Genomic DNA, 23,317 nt, shown 5'->3' with positions numbered 1-23,317 from the left:
TTCAATGTCACAGCGTTGCCCATTTTATTGGCCATAACGTTCTTTATTTGTGCCGAATTTAAGCATGTCAAATCCTATCAATCTCAAGTTATCAATTTGTTCCCATACCAGTTGTACAACAATTTCGGAAAAAAAGGTGGACCACTGTTCTATCTCCTCCCTTTTGGTATTCATTTGGTATTTCAACTAAGTGTATGTCTCCTGAGTGGATGAGATGAACTGCTGGTATCATTGCAAATATTTGTAACAATTTTCACCGATTTTAATAGAGTACTGCCATTAACTTGTCTAATATTTTCAAAGCCAATTATACTATCTTTAAAAAGTTTGTATCACGAGATGGAAACCAAAAGGGCCTGTGTTCTTGAATAACTAATTGATCCTTATTGTTTGTGATTAGGAGGTCATCGTCTTCATTGATTAAGCGATGATTATCGCTCCCATTTTCTTTCCTTCCTCCTTTTCGAATGGGCTTAAATGAGCCATTATCATCTTGTTGTGCATGCTCCAGTGGCAAGGGACTCCCCGACGGAGACCTCTGTGCATTGGGTAAGAGATATTTGGTGATTTGTTTTGGTGAGTTCTTTAATTTGTTCCCTTTTTTTTTTCATTTTGTTTGTTTTTTTATTACAACATACAGGGTCATTGGGCATCAGGGCTTCAGAGATCAAGTCAATAATTGCATCTGATGGAGAAGGTTGAGGATTCAAATCGATTTCTTGGTCCATCCGGGAAATAGCCCTAAGAACGTCCTTAAGAAACGGTTTCTATTAGATTTGGCTTTTTGTTTTTTTACTGTTTTAGTGTTTTTCTCCGCCTAGTTGTATGGTTTGGTCATGACTCGTGGAGTCCACTAATATGATTTTGAATCACTGTTTCTGCCCCAGGCTCTTAGTCATCCAGATGGGTGGGCATGAAAGGTTCCGGTGTTACTCTCACCCTTTCTTGCCTATCTAATTTATCCTGAGGTTTGGTAGGCTGTGTGGGAGAAGAGTAATGAGACCATCTAACATTCGTAGTTTACAGGATTAATTCATTTAATGTAGGCCCATTCACATATCTCTTGCAAACACAGTTATTGTTCGCTTTTAGCTTTCTAACAATACATACTATTAAAGTTGAGTTCATTTGGACCAAATCTTTTATATTGTCATACAGTCTAAAAATAGAATGAAGAAATAAGTCTAGGCCTGCGATCGATAAAGGCCCTAAATTGCCTAGTGAGGTAGCATCATTGAAGCTGTGACTTTCAGTGTTGTTACTAGAGGTTTAAAATGTTTGTCTTGTACGGAAGGTATTTCCGCAGTGACAAAAGACACCCTTGCTTGTGAGGAGATTTTGTTAATGTCCATATTAGCATGTCTATGCGCAAGTGTGTAGGACTCTTCACTTAGATCCTGACACATTGGCAAAAAGAACTTATAAAGGACAATTGAATCTGCAAGTGTGATAGATGGTGTGGTGGTGTTCATATTTGCAATGGGTTGAAAAAACAGGGTGATCTTGCTGCACGTACTTCCTCCTTCTACTATAGTATCACTACTTGAGCTGGGTATTGTGGGAGTTATGGATTCAACTTGTTCTGTTTGTTCCATACTGATTAAATCTGGAGGTTTCCTCCTTTCTTGAACCTCTATAAGAATTAGAGGCATAGATTGCAGCTGGATATTGGTGCTCCTTAGATCATATTTAGTCGCTGTGGGAGTAGCCATGATACAGTGAACATGGTGTGATCGTACTATTAAACTCACAAATGGCCTGCTCTTACCGGAGTAATGTGTCAGTGAGTAGATTAGGTTTTCTTATAACTTCCTGCAGCCCGCGTCCTCCAGTTGACCACAGTTTCACAACACAGTTCCATGCTGTCTCAAGTTTTGGGAGCTGCCAGTGCAGCGGTTAAAGTACTCCTCCAGGAAACAAGCTGTGAGCCATGGCAGACCACAAATCTGCTCTGTGTAGCGTCTCGAGTTTTGGGAGCTCCGGGGGCAGCAGTGAAAAAGTGCTCCTCTGGGAAACAAGCTGTGAGTTATGTCAGACCACGCTTTCTCGACCCCCTTCCACCCCAACAATATGGCATTGGCTTGGAGTCAGTAGCCTAAACATCACAGCAGTAGACTTCAGGCGGATGGAAGACCATGAGTGAGAAAAGGTCATCAAGATCATACATGAAAAAGGGGAGGCTTCATATGGGAAATTTGGCAAAGCCAGAACTACCGTCTTAACTTAAGGGAAAGGATGAAGATAGTATGCAATCCTATCTAATATAGTAGAGGATAACGTTCATGGCACCATCTGTGACAGAGCAACATCCGGTGAAAAATAAATTGAGGCCTAAAATCTGATTCAATTGAAACTGTTTCCTTTGATAATTATGTCTGTCAACGTTTGAAACAATACCTGAGGGTATTTCTGGACAACCACGACTATATTTGCACTGTTGTTCTCTACTTGAAAATGTAAATATTTACCGGTTTTTGACCGTTGACTTGTTTTTAGTACTCATGAGTATCCTATGATAGAATTTTGAGCATCCCCTATGTTACATATTGGTTTTAGAGTATTCTGTACTACCTCAACTAGTATGTTGCTAATTCTTACCTCTAGCTAGTCTCTGTATAGTCACCATTGAATGATGGAGAAAAATGATGTTTTTAACACATTGATGCCCTGTTATGGAGACTATGTTAACTCATGATTGAAATTAGTACAATTCTTCCTGTTACAACTGTTCAATAATGGTCTGATATGTTGATTATAATCCCTCACTGTACATGTTAATCTATATATGTCTACTTGGCCATCATGTGTATTGATGAGATATAGTAAGAAGATGTCTTTTTTAGCCCTCTTGTTGAGATGATCAGCTCTGACATTGCCCGACTTAACTTTAGCTCCCACTTTCATTTAGTCCGTTTTTCATTACTCATTATGAGCTAATATTACTGTCCGTTAATATACAATTCTAGCCATCATGCCTTGTTCACTAATGTTTTCTTTCATTGTCTAGTTTATTTTATTCTATTTTATTTTTCATAGTTTCGTCAACTTTTTGACGATGTATCATTCGGAAATTGGTTAGTTGGTGTACGTCGTATTTAGTGCACTTTGTTTCTATGCAATGCCGCCAGCCAGGCTCCTCATAAGGAACATACTCTAATATGGCCGCTTCACGGTCTCCTAGAAGACATTAGTAGTCCGTTTTCTATTTCTAGCCTAGATACTCTACCATTGGTTGGAACGGCCCACGTGGTCTCATTCCACTTCCCCTTTTCTGGAGGATCGCGCCACTATGGTAACGGTTGCCGATGCCTTCACGCTTTCCCCATTCAGCACTGGCTATCCTGCAGTTACAAGGTCGACTGATCGCTATCGAAGGTACACAACCGCTTTGATTAGAACTCTTCTCTTTACAACAGAGCCGCGACCGCTGCTCTTATTACAAACTCTCATGATTACTTCTTTTTAGCACTGCAATTCGATCGGTTCCAGTGCCAGCGCATGGTGGAATCGCCATTATGTTCGCCCTGGACCTTTTTTAGGAAATCTGCTGACTTAGATGCACACCCAGTTCTCTAGAATTGGGTAGGTTAACTGATAATTTCCTTTGTCCATATACATTGCTGACTCTCGTTTTTCGGGCCATGATGGCCCGGTTTAGCTCACATGGATTTATATTTGATTCTAAATAAATTCTACTTTTAGAGATCCTAATTGGGCTATACAGTGCATTTCGCGCTCCTTATGTAGATTGCTGACTCTTATTTTTTGCGTTCAGACACGAGTACGTCTCGACCAGAGTAGATTGTTAATCTTTAGGTTTATATTATTGGTTTGTGACACAAGATTTGTGCCCTGTATTTATCTTTCCTTATTTTCATATCATTTTCTTTCGCTCTCAGATCAGAACAACCCCTCTTGTTAATTCTGATGGAACTCGACTTTGAGCCATTCTCCATTTAAGGGCACCTTTGCCATTGAAGCCTGAGCATCGACCTTTTTGCTTCATCCCGACATACTGGAAGAATTTTCGCTTCTCTGTTTGCAGCACTGTCCTCTACTTGATTCTATCAGGTAACTCATACTACTCTAGTTTATGGGCAATGTCAGACTAATCTAGTCACTCCATGTGGGCCATAGGGCTCTATATATACATTTGCATATTTGTGTCCAGGATATACATTTGAACTATTAGCATGTCACCTTAGTGATTGAAAACCATGCAAATTATAATCAGCCATACAATTACGTGGATATGAAAACAGTGACAGTTTAACCATGGGAACCACAGAAACAATGTTTATAATAATGAAACCAGCTTGAATTGATAGGTATTCTTGTGTTAATATATGTTGGCATACTCAAAAAGCCTGCCTTCTAATGTATAAATATTTTGTTTAGAGTCTGTTGAGGCCTATGAAGAAGAGGTGTCCAGCCTCGAAACGTGTCGCCACCCACAAACAGACTACTGGCAACACTCCTTCATTCTTCATTCTTCACTTGTTTTTTGCAAATGTACTGAGATTGCTTTTGTCTTTGTACCCAAAAGCCTGTACTTAAAAATAATAACATATGCACTTATGTGCTTTTCAAATAACTTTTTGTGTTTGAAACTTCTTGTGTTTAAATACCATTTAATTACTAATAAAGAATTTATTTCCTCGAGGATATAGTAGTTGGATTATCCATCACACCCTACAGTGTGCAGGGGACGGGAGGGTTCAAAGTTTGAATCTTTTCCTTTTTTGTTGTTATTTGTAGAGGTCTTGTGCCAGGATCTCAGTTCCTCCCCCGCACCTTTAAAATTTAAATACCATTAGTTTTTACGTTTCTCTAAATAATCAGTATACTAGGTTGTGCACCTGCCTTGGTATTTTCTTCAATTGAAACAAAGGCTCACCTTCTCTCACCCACAGAACGGCAAGACGCAGGGCTCTGCTTTCAAGGGACATCAGATACCTGTGAGAAAGGAGGAAAATGAGAGGAAAAGCAGACAGCAGCTATAAAAGAAAATGATGCAAAGCTCCAGGCCACCGGCCAATTCCAGGGTATCAGGTAATGATATCCCTATATATATGGTCACCGTATATAATGTCGCCCGGGAAAAGGTTGTGGCGACATTATATAGGTGATCATGCATATAGGGCCAGGGCAGGTGGGGGTGTCCCCCGCTCCGCATGAAAAATAAAAAAGGGTTTGGGGGTTGCGGGCGTGTCTCCCACATGTTCCATGTAATAATGTCCCCACAAAAAAAGGCAATTTTTCTGAGAATTTTTTTTTTTTGCACAGCGATATTTTTGAGGGGACTTTATTACATGGAACCAAATCCAGCAACTAAGAACGCCAGTGAATGAATGGAAATCCTTTTACTTTCTAGTTCAGACATTTCTAAATTTGGGGAAAAACACATTTCCTTAATATACCAACACACACAAAAATCGAATCCGACAGGACAAATAGTAGAACCAGAATAACATTAATTTAGTTACAATTCAGTACAGAGGGAACATCCAAACGAAATGGAGGCACTTTTTGGGCCTCGACTGTACGTAAAACAGACTAGTCTTCTGCCTGCTCAAGCTTGGCCCCCACTTTATATTAGTGAAAGTCCTTGAGGCGAAGATTTTTTGAACCGGCTTTTTCAAAATAGGTTGTCAGTTAATGCACACACAGAATTGCGTGGTGTCCTAGGAGCAGTTAAGTATTCAAGAACCATGTAGGCCATTATAATGAATGTCCTACACGTAAAACACCAGTGCAACCAATGCCTCGTCCCCCGAAATAATATCCCATCAAAGCAAAGCAACTAAGGAGTCAAACTAAAACAGGCAGGTCCATACAATCCTATACTGCCAGTGGGTAAACCAGATGGTAAATACTGTTTAGTTCTGGACCACAGGGTGCTCAATTCCACACACAAGTCAATGTTGCATTCATTCTTTATGTTAGCAAATGACGCCCTGCATTAACAGCCAATTGATCTACACCAGAGGAGGGTTGGTTGCGGTTTTCTGGTCTCTAAATGAAGCTAGAGCATCTAGCTAACCTTTTCTGCAATAACTTGCTACGATAGGGCTTACAACGCACATGGCATCCAGGCTGCTCTTGTCCTCCAAGGTCTTCTTGCATCCTTTATGGCCTTTAGTTTTATGGGCAGAAAAGAAAAAGAGACCCAGAAAGAGAAAAGAGCCTGATGGGGTGCCACAAATTCTTTTTGTGCAAGTTATAGAATACTGGTCTACCAAGACACCTTCCCAGATTAGAAGCAACTGGCTAAAGGAATTGCCTCAATGTGTCTCTTCTTTACCCCTTCCCCTGTGCCTCTCAAGAAGAAAACCCTGCTGAGACCTTACTGTCCACATTTCCCAGAGGGGATATCCTAACCCAGTTGCTTGCAGATGTTTTAGACTACAACTCCCATCACCCGTAGCTAACATGGTCAATAGTGTGGGTCATGAGAAGTCATAGTTCATACAATCTGGAGAGCAATAGGTTGCAGACCCCACTCCTAAACAGCACATCCAACATGGCTGTAAAAGTGTGTGATGCAATCAGCACCCTCGCCTGCTCCCCCCAAATGTGATTGCCTCCTACAAAATGATCTGCGTCACCACTTACTGCCCATTGAGCAGTCGTCTAGTGAACCTCATCCAGTTAGCACTTGGACAGTGTTGATGGCTCACCGACATGAAAAACCCTAATTTGCCTTGAAACAAGACTAATATCTGGCAATGACCCTTCCAGGTGTTCCTTCCCATCAAACTCTCTTCAGTATGATCCAGGGGTTGCCACCATTTCATAAAGAGTTCAGGAGCTGCAATTGATTGTTTTTGATTGAACCAATTTCTAAACATGACTAATAACAGTTTTGGGGCTTTATAAAGCCTCCCCGGGAACCCAGTGTCCGAGAACTTGTTAACCGATGTTACTTATCACCATCATTATTACCCTCAATCTGGTACTCAATTTATCAACCTGGTGGGTTTAAGATGGAGTCAACCCTATTGTATTTGTATTGCGCTCCAAACCCTCCGGTAACTGGGCACTGGACAATTTAAACGTTATAGGCATAAGCAAGTGATATTGAATTGAGAAGACCAAAGGTTACAGATAGGTCTGACGAAAAACATTAGAAGTGAGAGCAACAGTTGGGGGCACCAGAGGTTACAGTTATGTCAGGGGACAATCATTACAAATGAGACATGCGCGTTAGGCGATCCTAGGAAGGACAACCTATAGGGGCAAAGAAAAAAACGTCAGAGGGCAGTATCATCATCAGATAGGTTTGTCGTTTAGCCATGTTTTTAAACCCGTTTTGAAGGAAAGGAAGGCTTGTTCTAGTCTGTAGGCAAGAGGCAAGATGTTCCAGCATTTGGCTACTTGGACTGGGAAGCTAGCTCCTCCTGCAGGTTTTAAGTTGTACCTTGGTACTGAGAGGCAGTGGGTGTGGGCCGATCTGGTGGTCCGGAAGGTTGGTATATGCTGAATTTATCGGACAGATATTTGGGAGCTGTATTAGACAGACATTTGTGTGTGATAGCTAGCGTACGAAGAGTAATTCTATCGTGAACTGACAGCCAGTTAGCTTCCCGGCTGATACATGACATATGGTTAGATCTGGGAAGGTTAAGTGCTGCTCTTAAGGAATTATTTTGAAGGACCTGTAGCCTATTTAGATTCTGTTCAGAAGTTCCTAAGAAGAGTGTGTTACAATAGTCAATCTTTGACAATGCTAAGGCTATAGCTAGCGTTATGCAACTGCTAGTGGAAAGATAGGGTTAACAACTGTAGATTAACTTGTTGGTATAGGCTGTAGAGGACGCCACGGTGCCGATTTGTTTTTTAAGGGACAGAGTCGAGTCAAGATAGACTCCCAGAGTTTTTATTTTCTTGGTGACTTTGATAATGTTCCCGTCAATATTAAGAGATAAGTACTTCCGTTCCAGTTTATTTAGGCGTGCCTGGGTGCCGACCATCAGGAGCTCTGTCTTTTCATCATTAAAACAGACTGTTGGTGGCCATCCAAGCCTGGATTTCTAGGTAGATTGCGTTAATTAACTTGGAATCCTCATCATAGCGGCCAGTGAGGGGGATGAGTACCTGGGTGTCATCTGTGTAGTTAGTGTAGATGACACCAAAGTTGTCCAAGCGATCGAAGAGTAGCTACGTGAATATATTGTATAGCGTTGGTGACACACAGGAACCCTGAGGAACCCCGCAGAGTATTGGGATCAGATTAGCTGAGGGAGAGAAAACTCTAGTGGTTCGATTGGATAAGAAGGATTTGATCCAATTGGAGGCATTAGTGGAGAAGGCTGCTGCTGTGGTGAGATGTCCGGTTAGGATTTGATGGTCAACTAAGTCAAAAGCCGCAGATAGTTCAGTTCTAGCAACAGCAGGATCGAAAGGTTGCCTTTGTCCTTCGCCTCATCCATCTGGATTTTGAAGTCCAGGAGTACTGTCTCAGTACCATGTCTTGGCCTAAAACCAGATTGTCTGAGGCCTAATAAATTATTATCCTCCAGATGCTTCTGTATTTGTAAATATGCAAATCTATCTAAGATTTTCAAGAGGAAGGGGACGGTAGTAATAGGCCTGTAGTTCGTTGGAATATTAGGGTCTAAGGTTTTTTTTTTTAGGAGAGGCATGACCCAGGCCTCCTTAAGATTTTTAGGTACATGATTAGTCTCGAATGAGGAGTTAATGAGTGTGGCAATGAACGGGGATAGATCTTTGGCTCCTTCCTTAATGATGGATGCCGGACAAGTGTCTCCTTGACATCGAGGTGGTTTCAGGCTCTTGATAATGTGTTCCAATTCTTTAGGTGTTACTCGGGAGAGCACGAAGGGTGGGCATTGAGGACGTTTTTGCTCAAGCACTGGTTTGGTGGTGAGGGTACTTGAAAGGCTACTCCGTGGGAGGTGCTGGAGATTCTAGTTCCTTTAAGATGCTGAGAAGCTCCTTGGAGCTTGATTTGGAATTAAGGATTCTGATGTTGTAAGCTTTTTTAGTGGATAGGATGGCAGATTTGTAGGAAGCAGCTGCCTTAGCGAACTGTCATGATTCCTGCCCCTCATGTCCCCAGCCCTCCAAGATGTCAGGCTGGAGCCAGGCCACGATCACCTACATGGCCCTCAAGGGCCTCTCCATACCTCCAAAGACCCACTTGGAGTCAGACTTGGCTCTTGTGGCACCAGACTCACTCACTCCCATAGGATAACATTGGGGATTGGACTTGTAGTGCATTGATGGGGACAAGATGGATGCCCCCACATATTTCGGTTCCCAGAACTGCATGTGTAGTCTAGTCTTTTGGGTGTAGTTCAGCCCAGAGACACCTGGGATACCCAGAGACTATTTAAGCCACGCCCAGGCTGAGAAACATGCTTTGTGTTTTCTGTACCTGCAGCGTGACACTCGCTGTGTTCCGATCGGTCTCCAGTAGGCCTGCATCTTTCTTCTGCGCTCAGCTCCTGCAAGAACAAGAACACCGTTAGGAATAGCCTTACCTTGCGGCACTTCTGCCCATCATTCATCGCTGCTTCTGTTCTGCGCGCATCTTCGGCGGTGTCCTTCCCATCCCGGCACGCCGCTTCCTAAGGAAAAGGGAAAAGAACACAAAAAAGGCATTAGTAAGCATTCAGCAAATCTTATTTTTAAAGACTGTACGAGCTGCAAACGCTTACCTAAATCCCAGCAGCTCTGGGGGAACTCTGTCTCCGGAACTTCTCATCTATCTGCAAGAGGGAAAAGACACTCGAGGTTAGTGTGGAAACATCTGGTGGCGCCGCATACCGCGCTTACTCACCGCATTTCTTCTTCATAACCGGCATCCACACTGAAAATGTTGCAGCACACAAAAGACACAGAATAAGAACTCAATTCAATACAAATATGAAAGGGATGCATCGCGCTCTCACTCACCTTCAGCGCTACTCATCTCAGCAGCACATCGCCATCCCCGGACGCCGGCCATCATCTAAGGAAGGAAAGGAACGAAGTTAGAGAACTGTTCAAAAGACTCATTATACTTACCTGTCGGACTCTTGCCAGTGAAGTAACTAAGCAGCAACGAGCCTGCATCAATCAACGCGCCCCTGCGCTAAAAGCAGGACGGAGAGCATACTTTCCAAGAAAATAAGGTGAGCTGTGGATCAAAGGGAAGGGGTTGGACCCCGGGGAAGAAGGGGTTCAAGCACATAGAGACAATAGGGAATTAAACTCTACCAATCCTGTGTTTCAGGCACAGTCTCCAGTCTAATAGACTCCAGGGAAGGGTTTGAGGTCGTAAGAGGTCAGAACAGGCTGTGTGACGTCCCTGTGGATACCAGGTGAGCGTTACACGAACAAAGCTTTGTTCTGCATGGTAGGTGATTTTCGCCATGTGATTTCTGCCATCCTTTTGGAATTCCTTAGGATTTTTAGTTCAGGCGTGAACCACTTGTTAAGGCGGTGGGTTTTGCTTTTTTTAGCTTGAGTGGTGCAGAGATGTTAAGGCTGATTCCAAAGTGTCCTTGTACAGGTCAACTAAATTGTTTGCATCCAGATTCTTATAATTAGACACGTCCAGGATGTTATTGATAAGTGGTCGGAGACTGGAGATTGTGATGTTTCGACAGTTTCGGGCGGTGGTGCAATAGTTAGGCGTGGGGGTGTTATCCCTTGGATATTGAACGAGATGAAGTGGTAGGTGATTTTGAAGTTGATGCAGGGCAGGTAAGTTTGGGCAGTGTGTGGTGAGTGAACATTCTTATGGTCACCTTGTGATTGCGGAAACATGAGCCTAATCTCTTATTTCTGATGTCGACAGCACAAGGGATAAGAGGCGTGGGAGGTGTGGCGAATCGCTGGATCCATTCAGTGGAGCTGAGTAGGGGGTTGACTGTATCCCTAGTGAGGGTGCCAACTGCGGGTGTGTATTTTATTTACAAGTTGGAGAGGTGGGAGGAATTTGGTAGGGGTGATGGTATGGAACAAAGGGAGGAAGGAGGGTAACTCTGTGGAAAGTGGCTGTGGTGGTGAGGAGGCGGACGAGGAAAGGAAGAGGGGCAACTATGTTATGACACTAGTTTACTAAGTACGAGTTGTGTCATGTGTGTCTGTTCACCCAGGTATAAAGCAGCACGAGGGTCCACGCACGATTAATGTGCATGATACAGTAAGCACATGTGATCATTCATTGGGAGGCGCGATCATTTTGGTGGCTATGTGTCATGCAATAGGTTCTCGTCTAAGCCAATACCTCAGTGGGGATTAGTTAAGTTTCTTTGGTTAGAGCGTCAGATTTAGATTGGGATGTTGTTGGTCTCTCCACCTGGACACCACCTGCCTGTATGGTGTCGAATAGTAATGACTGCGTACCCTCCCAAAACATGACTGCTCTGCTGCTTTATTTTGTAAAATGCCAATGCTTTCATTAGGTGGCATAATGAAGAGATATGTCCATTGAGAGTGTCATTGGAGCATTGCTAAAGAAACCGAAGCATGCACCTTTGGATATTAGAGATTATTCTGTAGCCATATAGGCTGGATGGCTATAGCCGGCCACAGGTCTTTTGGCGCTTGGGTGAGCTGCTTTTAAGTCTCTGCGACACTAGCATGAATGTGGACTGCTTTTCTCCAGAAGCCATTGGGAGTTATTCATTTTTTGTAGCATGGATCCATATACCAGAATTCTTGGTATTGAGGGGGTGGGGGAAGAGTTATCTAAGCTAGTAAGACTGCTGCATTACGGGTAGCAGGAGTTAACACCTGTACAACAGCTGGGCGAGGAGGACAGGGGTGTCCAAGCCATTCTTGTGGATAGCTCAAGAGGTAAGCCATCGCCTCAGACATGGGGGCCAGCCTTAACTTTGCAAGTTTGAATCTAACGGCAGAGGTGACTCGGCCCTTGCTCCTTTGGTGGCTGATAAATTGAGTGCCATTACAATCGGGCAACAAGAACACCAGTTGGTTCAACACTTAGAAGTGGGAAGAACCCAGAACGAACTGCTACATAAGATCAAAATCATAATTTTCCCGTGTGCTGACTTCACAGCCTTTCTTGGAGGCTCCTTCACAGGCTCATCATATATAAGATATAGTGCACTAGCAATCAGGAACATCAAAGTATGTCCTTCTAACCATCTGTACCAGATTAAAGAACATACTGAATAAAACAGGAATCCAAATATGAGAGAAAGCAAAAGTATAATATAAGAACAAGCTTTTGCAAGGTATTTAATTTGTCAAATAATGGGGCGTGGCCTGGGCTCATGGCGTGAGGCCACGTTTAAGAGGAGCTCCTGCCGAGATCCTCAATGATCCTTGTAAAGACGGAAAATACTGAAATCCTGATGCCCACAAACATACCCTCTGAAACCGCAACCACTTCCCAGACCTCTGACTGCAGTTTGGCCAAAAATCGGAAGAGTGGTCGTGGTGAAACTCGACGAAACAGTGCGCCCCCTGGGACCACAAGATGGCGGGCGTGGTGCGCCGGGTCTAGGAAGAAGGCAACACCAACAGTTACCAATGCGAGGCAAGAGAGGTGCCCAAACTCTGTCGCCTGCCCGAGACAGCAGGCATGCCCCTGCACGCCACATGATATAGGGCGACTGGGATACAGCAACCTGCGAACCGCAGCCGGGACGGGCTGCACACGTCGGAGCTGGGGAACGACCAGCGCGGCGTGTGAATCAGGAGTGCAAGCCACTGGACAGAGGAAGGAGCAGCGCGGACCAAATAGGACACCGTGCCACCGCACTGGAGACGTGTGGGCAGCGAAGCCTTACAGCCCCGGGTCAGCCCGGACTGGAGCTCGCCTGCAACAAGATAACTCTACTGCAAACACGAATGCGGAACGGATACCTGGCACTGCGCAGGCGATGCACTGGTGACTCCGTTTAAGCTGCTGTGCTGGGAGGCAGACCCGGAAGGCAGATACATAATAGTGAGAGGATGCATTGAGCTGGTGGAGGTCTGCATAATAAACTCATATTTCCCCAACCACTGGATCCCGAAACACCTAGACATGCTGGGGGCTAAATTAGCCCAATGCCGTTAGAGCTTCCTTATATGGGGAGGGGACCTCAACTGCGTCAGGGACTGGGAACTAGACAGGTCGAGACCAGCGGTGACCAAGAGTGACGCTGCAACTCGCGAATTGAACACACTAGTAGATGCCCTAGATCTAGTAGATGTGTGGAGGGAGCTGCACCCCACAGACAAAGGTTATTCTTATTACTCATCACCACACTCACTCCAAACAAGATTAGATTACATATTTGTGGCCAAGAGGTACCAAAGGCAAATTGACTCAGCACAATACTTAGGCAGGTCCATATCTGACCACTCGCAGCTGCTGGTCAGTTGGAGAATGCGGGGTCCTAGACCACCCATACCACTATGGCGTATGGCACCAGACACCCTAACAGACCCGGCCTTCACTGAAGGGCTGTGAGAAAAAATAGAGGAATATGTGGAAAAGAATGTAGGTAGCGTTGAAAGATGGGAAGCAATGAAGTTTGTGGTGAGGGGTTAGGAAATCGCGGGAGCGGGGGGGCATACAGAGAACACTGAGAACTGAACTGGAGAAACTGGAGGAGGAGATAAAACACAGAGAGTCAGACACAAGGGGGACAAGGGAAGAGGAGGTGGACCTAGCCAAGTTAAGAGGGGACTGCCAGGACACATGGGGGAGGCTCGCCAAATTTGACTTTGCAGCGAAAACTGCAAAATCTCACGCTGAGGAAGACAAACCAGGCAGGTTGCTGGCGTGGCTGTGTAGGAGAGAGCACCCGCAATCCCAAACTATGGAGATCAAGGATGTACAGGCACAACACGCAAAACGCATCAGGAAATCAATGACACATTCTGGGAATTCTACTCCCGCCTGTACAGCCATGACCACCAGGTGCCACAAAATGATATATTAGATACACTGGATGAGATTGGCCTTCCTAAAATAGACCCGGCACAGAAGGAATCTCTAGAGGCTGAAATAACAGGGGAAGATATTACAGAAGCAATATGATTGCTCACCTCCAGTAAAACACCGGGAAGCGATGGACTCCCCCCCCAGAATTCTACAAAACATATGAGACAACTCTCACACCGTTTCTGCTAGGGGTTTTCCGGGAAGCATACACCAACGGGGAACTGCCAAAATCCATGAGGGAGACCCTAATCACACCAATACCTAAACCTGGGAAACCAATGAACGAATGCGACTCATATTGTCCCCTAGCAATGCTAAACTATGACGTAAAAATCCTAACCACCATATTGCCTGAGCGCCTGAATAAAATAATGGGGAGCTTAATACACAGCGATCAAAATGGCTTTATACCAGGGCGTAGCACAGCGCTGAATTTACGCCGACTACAACATATACTTGAGCAAACAGCAGAATCCCAAGAACAGTTGCTATACTCTCCTTGGATGCCACAAAGGCGTTCGACTCGATATTTTGGGAATGGCTGGTGGCAACGCTGAGGGAATTTGGTTTTGGAGAGGGATTCATCCGATGGGTGCAAATACTATACACAAACCCAAAGGCCAGGGTTAAAATGGGGAGGTTGGTGTCAACTATTTGGGACATCAGGAGAGGGACAAGACAGGGATGTCCACTATCTCCGATTCTATATGTACTGGGTCTAGGGCCCATAGCAGTGTACCTTAGGAAGCAGCACCTGGACGCTGGTATCTGGGTAGGGGGGAAGGGATACCTCCTGTCGCTTTATGCGGACGACGTGCTGTTGTACATGAGGGATCCGCACCTGAATGTGCCGGTGATCCACCACATACTCGATAACTATGCAAAAGTATCCGGGATCCACTTCAGCAGGACCAAATCCTGCATATTTCCACTGGCGGGGCTGAAGGGGAAGGCAGTTGAAGAACTACCAGAAGTGGGATACAACTGGGAGGTGGACACATTCAAGTACCTGGGGGTGAACATTAGACACACCGGAACAAATGCATGAACACAACACGGCCAAGGTGGTGCCGGGTCTGAAGAGGTCCATGAAGTTCTGGTCAAAACTGCCACTGTCGTTATTAGGCTGGGTAGCCATCACCAGAATGATTATTCTCCCAAGGTTCCTGTACTTCAACAACGTGCACTGCTACATACGAGCATCATTCTTTCGTTCCCTATAGAAACTGCTTCGGGACTTTTTGTGGGGCACTGCTTGTCACAGGCTCTCATTGGCAATACTGTACTTACTGTTTGATAAGGGCGTGGTGAAACTCCCTAATCTGGAAAGGTATTACATGGCGGCCCAATTTAGTCATGTAGTTAAATGGCTAGCAGATGAACCCACCCTAGAAACAGACGTACTACAACACCTAGTGGCTCCCACCCAACTGAAAGACGTACTATGGGTCAAATTTGAGGGCCCACAACACACAGCACTATTGATAAAACTTGGCAGGAGGGTTTGGAAGAGAGCACACAATCTACTAAAACTGGTAAATATCTATTCACCAGAGGTGCTGATAGCGGCCGACACATGCAAGGACGACTCAGACATGGTGATAGTGAGAAAATGGGAAGAGACAGGGGCGCCATGTATATGAAGACGGGTTCTTCCGGGAATTTGCTTCATTACAAGAAAAAGAGGGGCTGCCAAGTGGGCAATTCCTCTGGTACCATATAGTCTGGGAAACCGCTAAAGAAAAATGGGAGGAAAAAGAGAGCCTGCTACTGACCCTGATGTACAATCTGAATGATGGCTGGAGACTGACATCTAGGCTGTACTGCATTCTGATAGATCCACACAACCCCAAAAGTACATCGCTGAAAGAGCAATGGGAAAAAGACTTAGGTACAAACATAACAGAGAAGGAATGGGAGAGAATATTGGGCTTTCCTAAAGCCGTATCCAGGAACCAACGCTTCAAACTAATACAATTGAATGTGCTGTACCGCACATACATGACACCACACAGTATAGCCATGTTAAAAAAGGAAGAAGTTCCCAGTGCCTGTGGTGCAAGGGTGAGAGTTCTGACATGCTGCATATGTTTTGGGAGTGTGTGTGGGTGTGCAATTTTTGGGTACAAATAGAGAGAGCATGCAGTGAAGCAGGAATAAAGAGGTATGAGTGGTCACAGAAGGAATGCCTGCTCTGCGCTTATTGCTGGATCAGCAAGCACAAACACGTGACCAGGTTCATGGACCTGGCCTGTATATTGGCCAAAAGAACCATTGTCATGGCCTGGAAAACACCTACTGGGCCGCAATATGGAAAGTGCCGCAAAGAATTTGAAAAGTGGGCAGAGGCGGAGACCAAGGTGTGGGTGGAGGGAGCGACCAAATCAGAGCCAGATGGCATTGACAAATGTGTGGCATGGAAAGCACTACTATGGGACATGTTTCACCCGTACGATGATGAGCCCCCATGAACGCTCCCAATGAAGTAAATTACACCTGAAGAGCGCCCAGACAATCATATCCTTGCGACATGCAAACACCCCCCAACTGTGATAAGGGACAGGTAACCACCACCCCGAACACTGAAGCGCTTGCCCAAAGAACAAAATGCAGAACACAAGCACGTGTAGGAAGTTGTTGTTAAAGGTTATTCGTTGTTATTGAAAGGAAATGTCTGGAAAAATGGGAATGTTTGACAGTTGTAATTAACATGCATAGGCATGAGATGTGGAAACAAATGCATAACTGTAACTAAGCAAATGCGTACAAAAACATTCAAAAATAAATAAATGTGTCAAATAACCTATCTGAAGCTGTGGTGACAAAGCAATACATACACAGTCAAACAAACCTGTGGCATCCAGAGGGAAGCAGTAGCCCAGGGAAATCAAAGTGTACATCTGGAGACCATATGGGGCCTAGATTCCAGGTCTGCAACCTGTGGTTTTGTTGCTGTTATGGTCTGCAACTCCCATGACCTCTCACCATTGGCCATGCTGGTTAGGTCTGTTAGGGGCACTAGCCCAGGGAAATCCAGGTTACATTTGGAAACATTTTAGAGCCGAGATTCCGGGTCTGCAACCCGTGACTTTCAATGTTATGGACTAGAACTTCCATGATCCCTCACCATTGACCATGCTGAGTAGGGCTGCTGGGAGCTGTAGTCCAAAACATATGGAGAGCCAAAGGTTGCAGAGTCTTTGCCTAGATGAATCAAGAGCAGGCAGGAAATAAGTTGAATGGGATGTGCCTGGAAGTCCTCACCTGCAGTCAGACTCCACGTTTCTGTACCAGTGTGGGTTAAAAAAGGGTAATGTCCACATCTCCGAGTCTCATAAGAATGATCTAAAATAGATTACCCGGGTATTTGTTGTCTGGGCTGAATGCCACACGCATACATTGAAGGGCTGCTGCAAGAAGCAAATATGTCACCAAACGCCACACTTTCTCCATGTTCCACCCTGGCGGGTACACAAAAGCCAAAATACAGGAGTTCTTGAAAATTCCATTTATTGCAGCAGTACAAAATGCAAAGCCAAACAAAAATAGTCAGTTCTTATTTTTCTACCCAAGTCTAAGCAAGATCACAAAAAATGAGGTTACCTGAAATGTCGCGGACCTAAAGTCACATTCCTACCAAGTCACCATGGCTTGAAATGCTTCATCCCATGCTGCCACAGACTTGCAAAGCTTTTGTGTGTAACCCAGTGAGTCTGAGCCAACGTATGAGGCATAGCCAGGATTGTCTAACAAGTGGGGCCCGAATCTAATGAAGTTCGGCCCACTGCAGTGACATTAAAAGCGCTGAGTGGGCATTTACAGATTTTGGGTGGGCATTGCCCGCTCAGGCCCTACCCTGTCTACGCCTCTGTGTATCACCCTGACATTGCACACTTTCGGCCTCATCACGAGTTGGGCTGTATTCCCGGCTGTAATAGCCCTAGCACTGACCAGTCCGGCGGTATTACTACCGGATGACAGGTTGGGCCTTAAGGGTAAATCCCCATTCCTGATTGGGTCCATTGGATCCAATGGGGAATTTTCAGTGCTAATACTGCGGGCTAATACAGCCGGCTGTAATACAGCCGAAAACAGGGATTTTCACCTCCAGAAAAAAGCTGGAGGTAAAACAGCCGATTTAGCGCCCAACTCGCGATAGGGCCAGCCCTTAAATGTGGCGGTAATACCGATACCACTGCATTTAAGGGCTACAGCCCAACTCGTGATGAGGCCCTTAGAAGAGAAAGAACGCCTGCAATTCCGACTCTTTTCTTCTGTAAAGTGCCGAATAGTTAAACATGCAATCCAGTTTCCCCCTGTGAGTTTATAATGTTAAGACACTGATCCTTCCTTCAGCAATGACTGAGTTGAGATGTGAAGCGCTCTGTAGGAATATACCCAGTTAATGTTGGTGAAAGAGTGAGGCAGATCAAACTATTATTCAGAATATACTGGACTCCCAAGAGGATATGCAAAACAAGGATTATGTGTATCCAATGCCTGCTGAGGCTGCGAAAACCTTTGGAGCATATGTCGTGCGCCTGCAACAAAGTGAGGACCTTCTGGAGTGAAATTACTGAGGTGATGAACCAGGTTCTGGGTTTGGATGTAGAATAGGACTTTGACACTTTGATCTTCGGAGAGGATACGGAGTTGGCAGACCCGTTTTATTTGCAAAAGAGCTGGCTTTTCAGGGATTCTTTGGTGGGCAAAAGGATTATTCTCAGAGACTGGAAATCTACCAATTTCCTTAACAAATCTATGTGGCTTCAAGAGCTGTATTCACTTTACAACAGTGAGAGGATTAGTCAGATATCAAAAGAGAAACCAGGTTTTTGAAGCAGATTTTTGGAGATGGATTTGTAGCAAACTCTGTTTTGGTGTGCTTATCGGGATGGTTTAGTCTCCTTTTTTTCTCTCTATTTTTCTTCTCTTTTTCTCCTTTCATGTGAAGTTTTTAATGTTCTTTGTGATAGTTTCAGCTGTTAAAGGTTACACATTTTTAATTTAAAAAAAAAAAAAGAAAAAGAAGAGACAGACACGGGATGGAAGATGTACCAGTGATCGTGGCAGAACTTCCACCCTCTTAAAAACAGTGTTCTACAGCATTTGGCTCTACAGATGTTTTGCAATACAACTCCCATCAGCCCCAGCCAGCATAGCCAATTGCAAGGGATCATGGCAGCGACCACTGTAACGCAATGGGTATGACAATTGACGGCATAACACCCCTGATCTCTAATTCCTGAGGGTAAGATGTATTAGAGGCATTATCTGACGACCAAAAGGCTACTTTTGTGACCAAGAACACTGGAAGGATGTTCAGTTTCATACCCTTACTGGTTTCCAAATACAATTGAGAATTTTTCGGTATTATTGGCTACATTTGATAACCTTCTCAGCAAATGTCATCAAATTATCGACTATACAAATTTTTTCTGGTGGTAAATTGTATTGCTTGTAAGGAAGGCAAGATTAAAATGTGGTAACTCACTGCGGTAATGCATTTGACTGAAAGGGAGGACTGCCAGGCCTCCAAATCACGGTGGTGGTGAACAAATGCCCAAACCTTTTCAAAGCAAGGAAGGGGCAGGTACAGTCACGATTTCACTAGAACACCATACCACTACAACTGTAATTATTATTTTTTTAGTTGCAAAATCCGGAAATAGGTTTGCCAATTTCATAGGGACCTCCTGCTAAACCGCAGAAGGGCGGTTAAAAAGACATTGTAAATCCGGACACTTGGCCAGGTGGAAATGTACGTGGAACTATAGTAACCAATTGTGTCCGGCCACCTTGGTTTTCCAACAGAAAAGGCCCGATCATGGTGAAATCCTCTGTCTGTACTGAAAGAACCTGATACAATGTCTAAAGTAACATTGCCCGGGCTGTGGCACGGCTGCCCCTGGAGCCACAAGACTGATCCTGTGCTAAAAGGCTGCTTTAAAACCTCCCAAACAGAAGGCAGGGTTAGGAACAACATCGTGTGGTTTGTTTGGGAACAAAGTAACTGTACGTATGCATCTGTACAGATCAGAAATGTGTAGAGCTTTGGCACTTTAAACCACGTGTTCACGAGTGGGCAAGAGGGTGTACCAAAGGATGGTGGCCATGTGCAAAAGCCATCAATTGAGCACAGTTTCTACCCCTTGTACCAAGAAATGGCCATGCCTTCTTAGAAGCAGTTTCAGATAACCTCACTCTTCCTCTTTCCTGTGAGTGGGGAGGTCTGCATTGGCTCTCTTTGGAAAGAGAACACCAAAAGAGCATGTCAATGGAACTCTCTATTGGAGTCGGCAACCTGTGGCTCTCCAGATGTTTCAGACTACGAGTTGAAGTCCAACACATCTGGACAGCCAAAGGTGCAGAGTATTTTATAAAGTGCTGTGAATCTTTTGTTTTTGTGAGCTAGTTTGGCTGTACTGGGTACTGGCTACTGTAAAACTAGATCCCACGATCCAGGAAAAACTTTACTCCAGCGGAGACATAAAATCGCTTTTTAACTGGGATTCAGGAGTGATTCTTTAATTCTTGTTAAGCAATCTTCAATCCCCTCCCGCCTAAGCTTACGAGACCGACACAGGGTCTTTTGTTTGACGATATGGAAAACAAATACTAGAACACTAGTGTCATAGGATGTATGAGCCCAGTTCCATTGTTTCAGAACCACAGCATCTTTGAGCTGCTTGTGTGTTAGAGAATGCTAGTCGGTGACGACAAGTGAAGAAGGCCTAGAGCGCGTGGAACTATTCTGCAAATGGTGCTGCTATGCTGACTGGCAAAAAGGGACAACTTGGTCTTTAGCAGCAATGTCAGAGGCAATGAGCTCCTTCTTGGGCCTGCAATGTACTTGGTAATGAGCTTAGAGTTCACATGGAGCAGGGAGGACAGTATGAAAATAAAGGCGTCAACACAACGTCTCGGTCAAGACCCAAGTAACTGGGATTGTGATACGTACCCATATAGCACCCACCAACACTACCGCTTCCACTAGTGACCAAGGTCGCATGCAGCCTTGTTTTATTCATATCTGTACCTGGGACCAGACCCTTGAGTGGTACTATGGGCATAGTGCCAAGGTGCTGATGTTGTGCTGCCCTTGAGGTTTGTCAATCATCATGCAGATGGCCCCAAGACCTGAAGCCTTTGCTCAAATCTTGGACAGAATACATAAAATCAAACAATTAAGAACCCTGGACGCCAAAGAGTCAGCCCTGTTGCTTATGGGTAAAGCAGTATTTAGAAAAACCCTGAACATTGTAGAGAAATTCTGATATCTCTATGCAAGAAAGATCTTGCCTGCTTGTTTATGGCTGCCAACTAGCATTAAGACTCTCCGGGTCCTCGACATTGACAAGATGTTTGCAGTTAATGGAATCTAGACCTATACCAGAAGTAATTGAATATAGGATCCCCAACCACAGGCCTCAACTAGAAGACACCTGTCGAATATTTACTATGATTATAGGCCAACACGATAATGGCAGTGGAGATAATAGGTCGTGGTTTGTAGGTTTCCCATTGATGTTATCCATGGTCCTTTAATAGATTAACATTAGCCTTGTCTTTTATAACATACGTCTGGGTAACAAGGAAGCCATGACCCCATCTGGGCAAACTCCAATCTTATTCTTTCAATAAGGGTTCGAAATTGCATGCAAGCCATGACCCTGCCAGGGCAAATGCCAATCTTATTGTTTAAGTAAGGGTTAAACCATGCAAGGAAATTATGACCCCACCAAGGTACACTCCAATCGTACTCTATGATTAAGGGTTAAAACTGTACATTAAATATAAAAAGGTAGAAATATAACCAGTCATAAAAGTAAGAAGATAGTTTCAAATGCAGCTTTCTTCCAAGATGCAGAGAGAAAAAAAATGGGATGAAATGTGATGCCTTGTGTATGAAGGACAAGGATATCTGTGTTGATGGAGTGAAGGAGAAACATTTCATAGGCGATGTAGGTGAACACCATTGAGGTATGAGGCACAGGGGACTTGATGAGAGTAGCAGGCTATATGTTAATCACAGATGCCATCAAGTAAGTATAACCTAAGCCATCAATCCTGACATCGCCCTACATTGCATTTATACAAGCTCCATTCACAACATCAAGAAAACACAGAACGACGGGATACAAGGTCCTAATGCTGTGCTGTATGACGGAGAGGTCGGTCAGATGCAATCGGTGTTGAGTGAAGTCAGCAGCTGTTGGGGCATCATGGACTGAGGTGAGGTTCAGTAGAGGAGGTTACGTGGTTTGCGGTGCACTCTTTAATGCTCATTCAATTGTATAAAGGGGTACCCGTTGTGCCTCCGATGAACGGGTTAGTGTTTAGTTTGTCGTGTCTCGTTCACAGCTTTGGCAAAAGTTGAATCTCGTCTTAGGCTAAGTTCCAGTGCTGCACAGGGGATGCCAGAGGGGAAATGTCCTCCATGGAAGAACACCACACCTGGCATTCAGACCCGGAAAAGGAAGGTGCTCCTAGCAGGTATTTTCAGAGGAAAGTCAATATATTGAAGACAATATTAAACCCTTCATTCAAGTTGGCTGTCCCAGAAACCGGTCTCCTGCTAGATGAATTGTTGGTTGACCTCAGATCAGCTTGGTGACCTTGAAATCCAAGGTCATGGCCCAGCTTTGCTTCACAAGAGCGCGCACGTGTCATGACTCCTTCCTTCCACGGACACAGCAGCTGCACTGAGCATACGAAGTGCCCTTCAGATGGGTCTTCCTGGGGATCTGAGGTAAACGTTGTGAGTAGCCTCCCAACAGAGGAAGTCCTGAGACAGTTTGGTGCGGTAGTTGTGTGTGGTTGGGAAGAGCTTGTTTTTGAGAGTTTGAGAAGTAGCAAGGAGATGATGGACCAGGTTCAGGCATACATGGTGAGCTGCAGCCACTGAAACAAGAGAAATATTGAACATTAATCTTAGGCACATGTAGGACAGCCAGCAATGACTGTACCGTGGCAATGCATTCAAGTTTCTCCATTATAAAGGCCCCTTCAAACAGCCATGTGTGCCATTGGGTGGAGCCAACCTGCACTGTGCGATAGTATGGATGGACTTCGCGCAGTTCTATGGGCTTCCTAGAGTGAAGCAAATAATCCCTGAGCTGTCTGTACTCACACAAGACCTAAAGCGGAATAAATCCTTTTTGGGCGGTTTCTTTAAAAGTGGAGGTCCGTTTGCTCAGACTGATGTAGGCTCTATCATATTATAGCTGTATTGTCAATCGCGCAGCACGCGTCTTATAGAAGGACAGAATCGGAAGAGCCTATCCCACTTTACCCAACTGCGAATTTCTCAGGCATACCCCTGGGTGACCTCATGTAGCTCCACCTGCGGGGATTCAAAATCATATACGTGCCTCAAAACTTTCTACGACTGGAATTGAA

General features: G+C 44.6%; 1 protein-coding gene across 2 annotated transcripts in view; it reads right to left on the bottom strand.

Moving 5' to 3' along the window:
* Window positions 1–17,408: 17,408 nt before the first annotated feature.
* CAPN3 (calpain 3) overlaps window positions 17,409–23,317 on the bottom strand; it is a 338,459-nt gene continuing 332,550 nt past the window's right edge. For both annotated transcript variants that reach the window (XM_069638824.1, XM_069638823.1), the window contains one exon: window positions 17,409–22,819. In XM_069638824.1, coding sequence (XP_069494925.1) covers window positions 22,793–22,819 — 27 coding nt within the window. In that variant the 3' untranslated portion in view covers window positions 17,409–22,792. The remainder of the gene's footprint in view (window positions 22,820–23,317) is intronic.

Source organism: Ambystoma mexicanum, chromosome 14 (assembly GCF_040938575.1).
Source record: "Ambystoma mexicanum isolate Mex_15411 chromosome 14, UKY_AmexF1_1, whole genome shotgun sequence".
Lineage (NCBI taxonomy): Eukaryota > Metazoa > Chordata > Amphibia > Caudata > Ambystomatidae > Ambystoma > Ambystoma mexicanum.
Note: the sequence above shows the minus strand (reverse complement) of the source record. Positions and strands in the feature narration are given on the sequence as shown.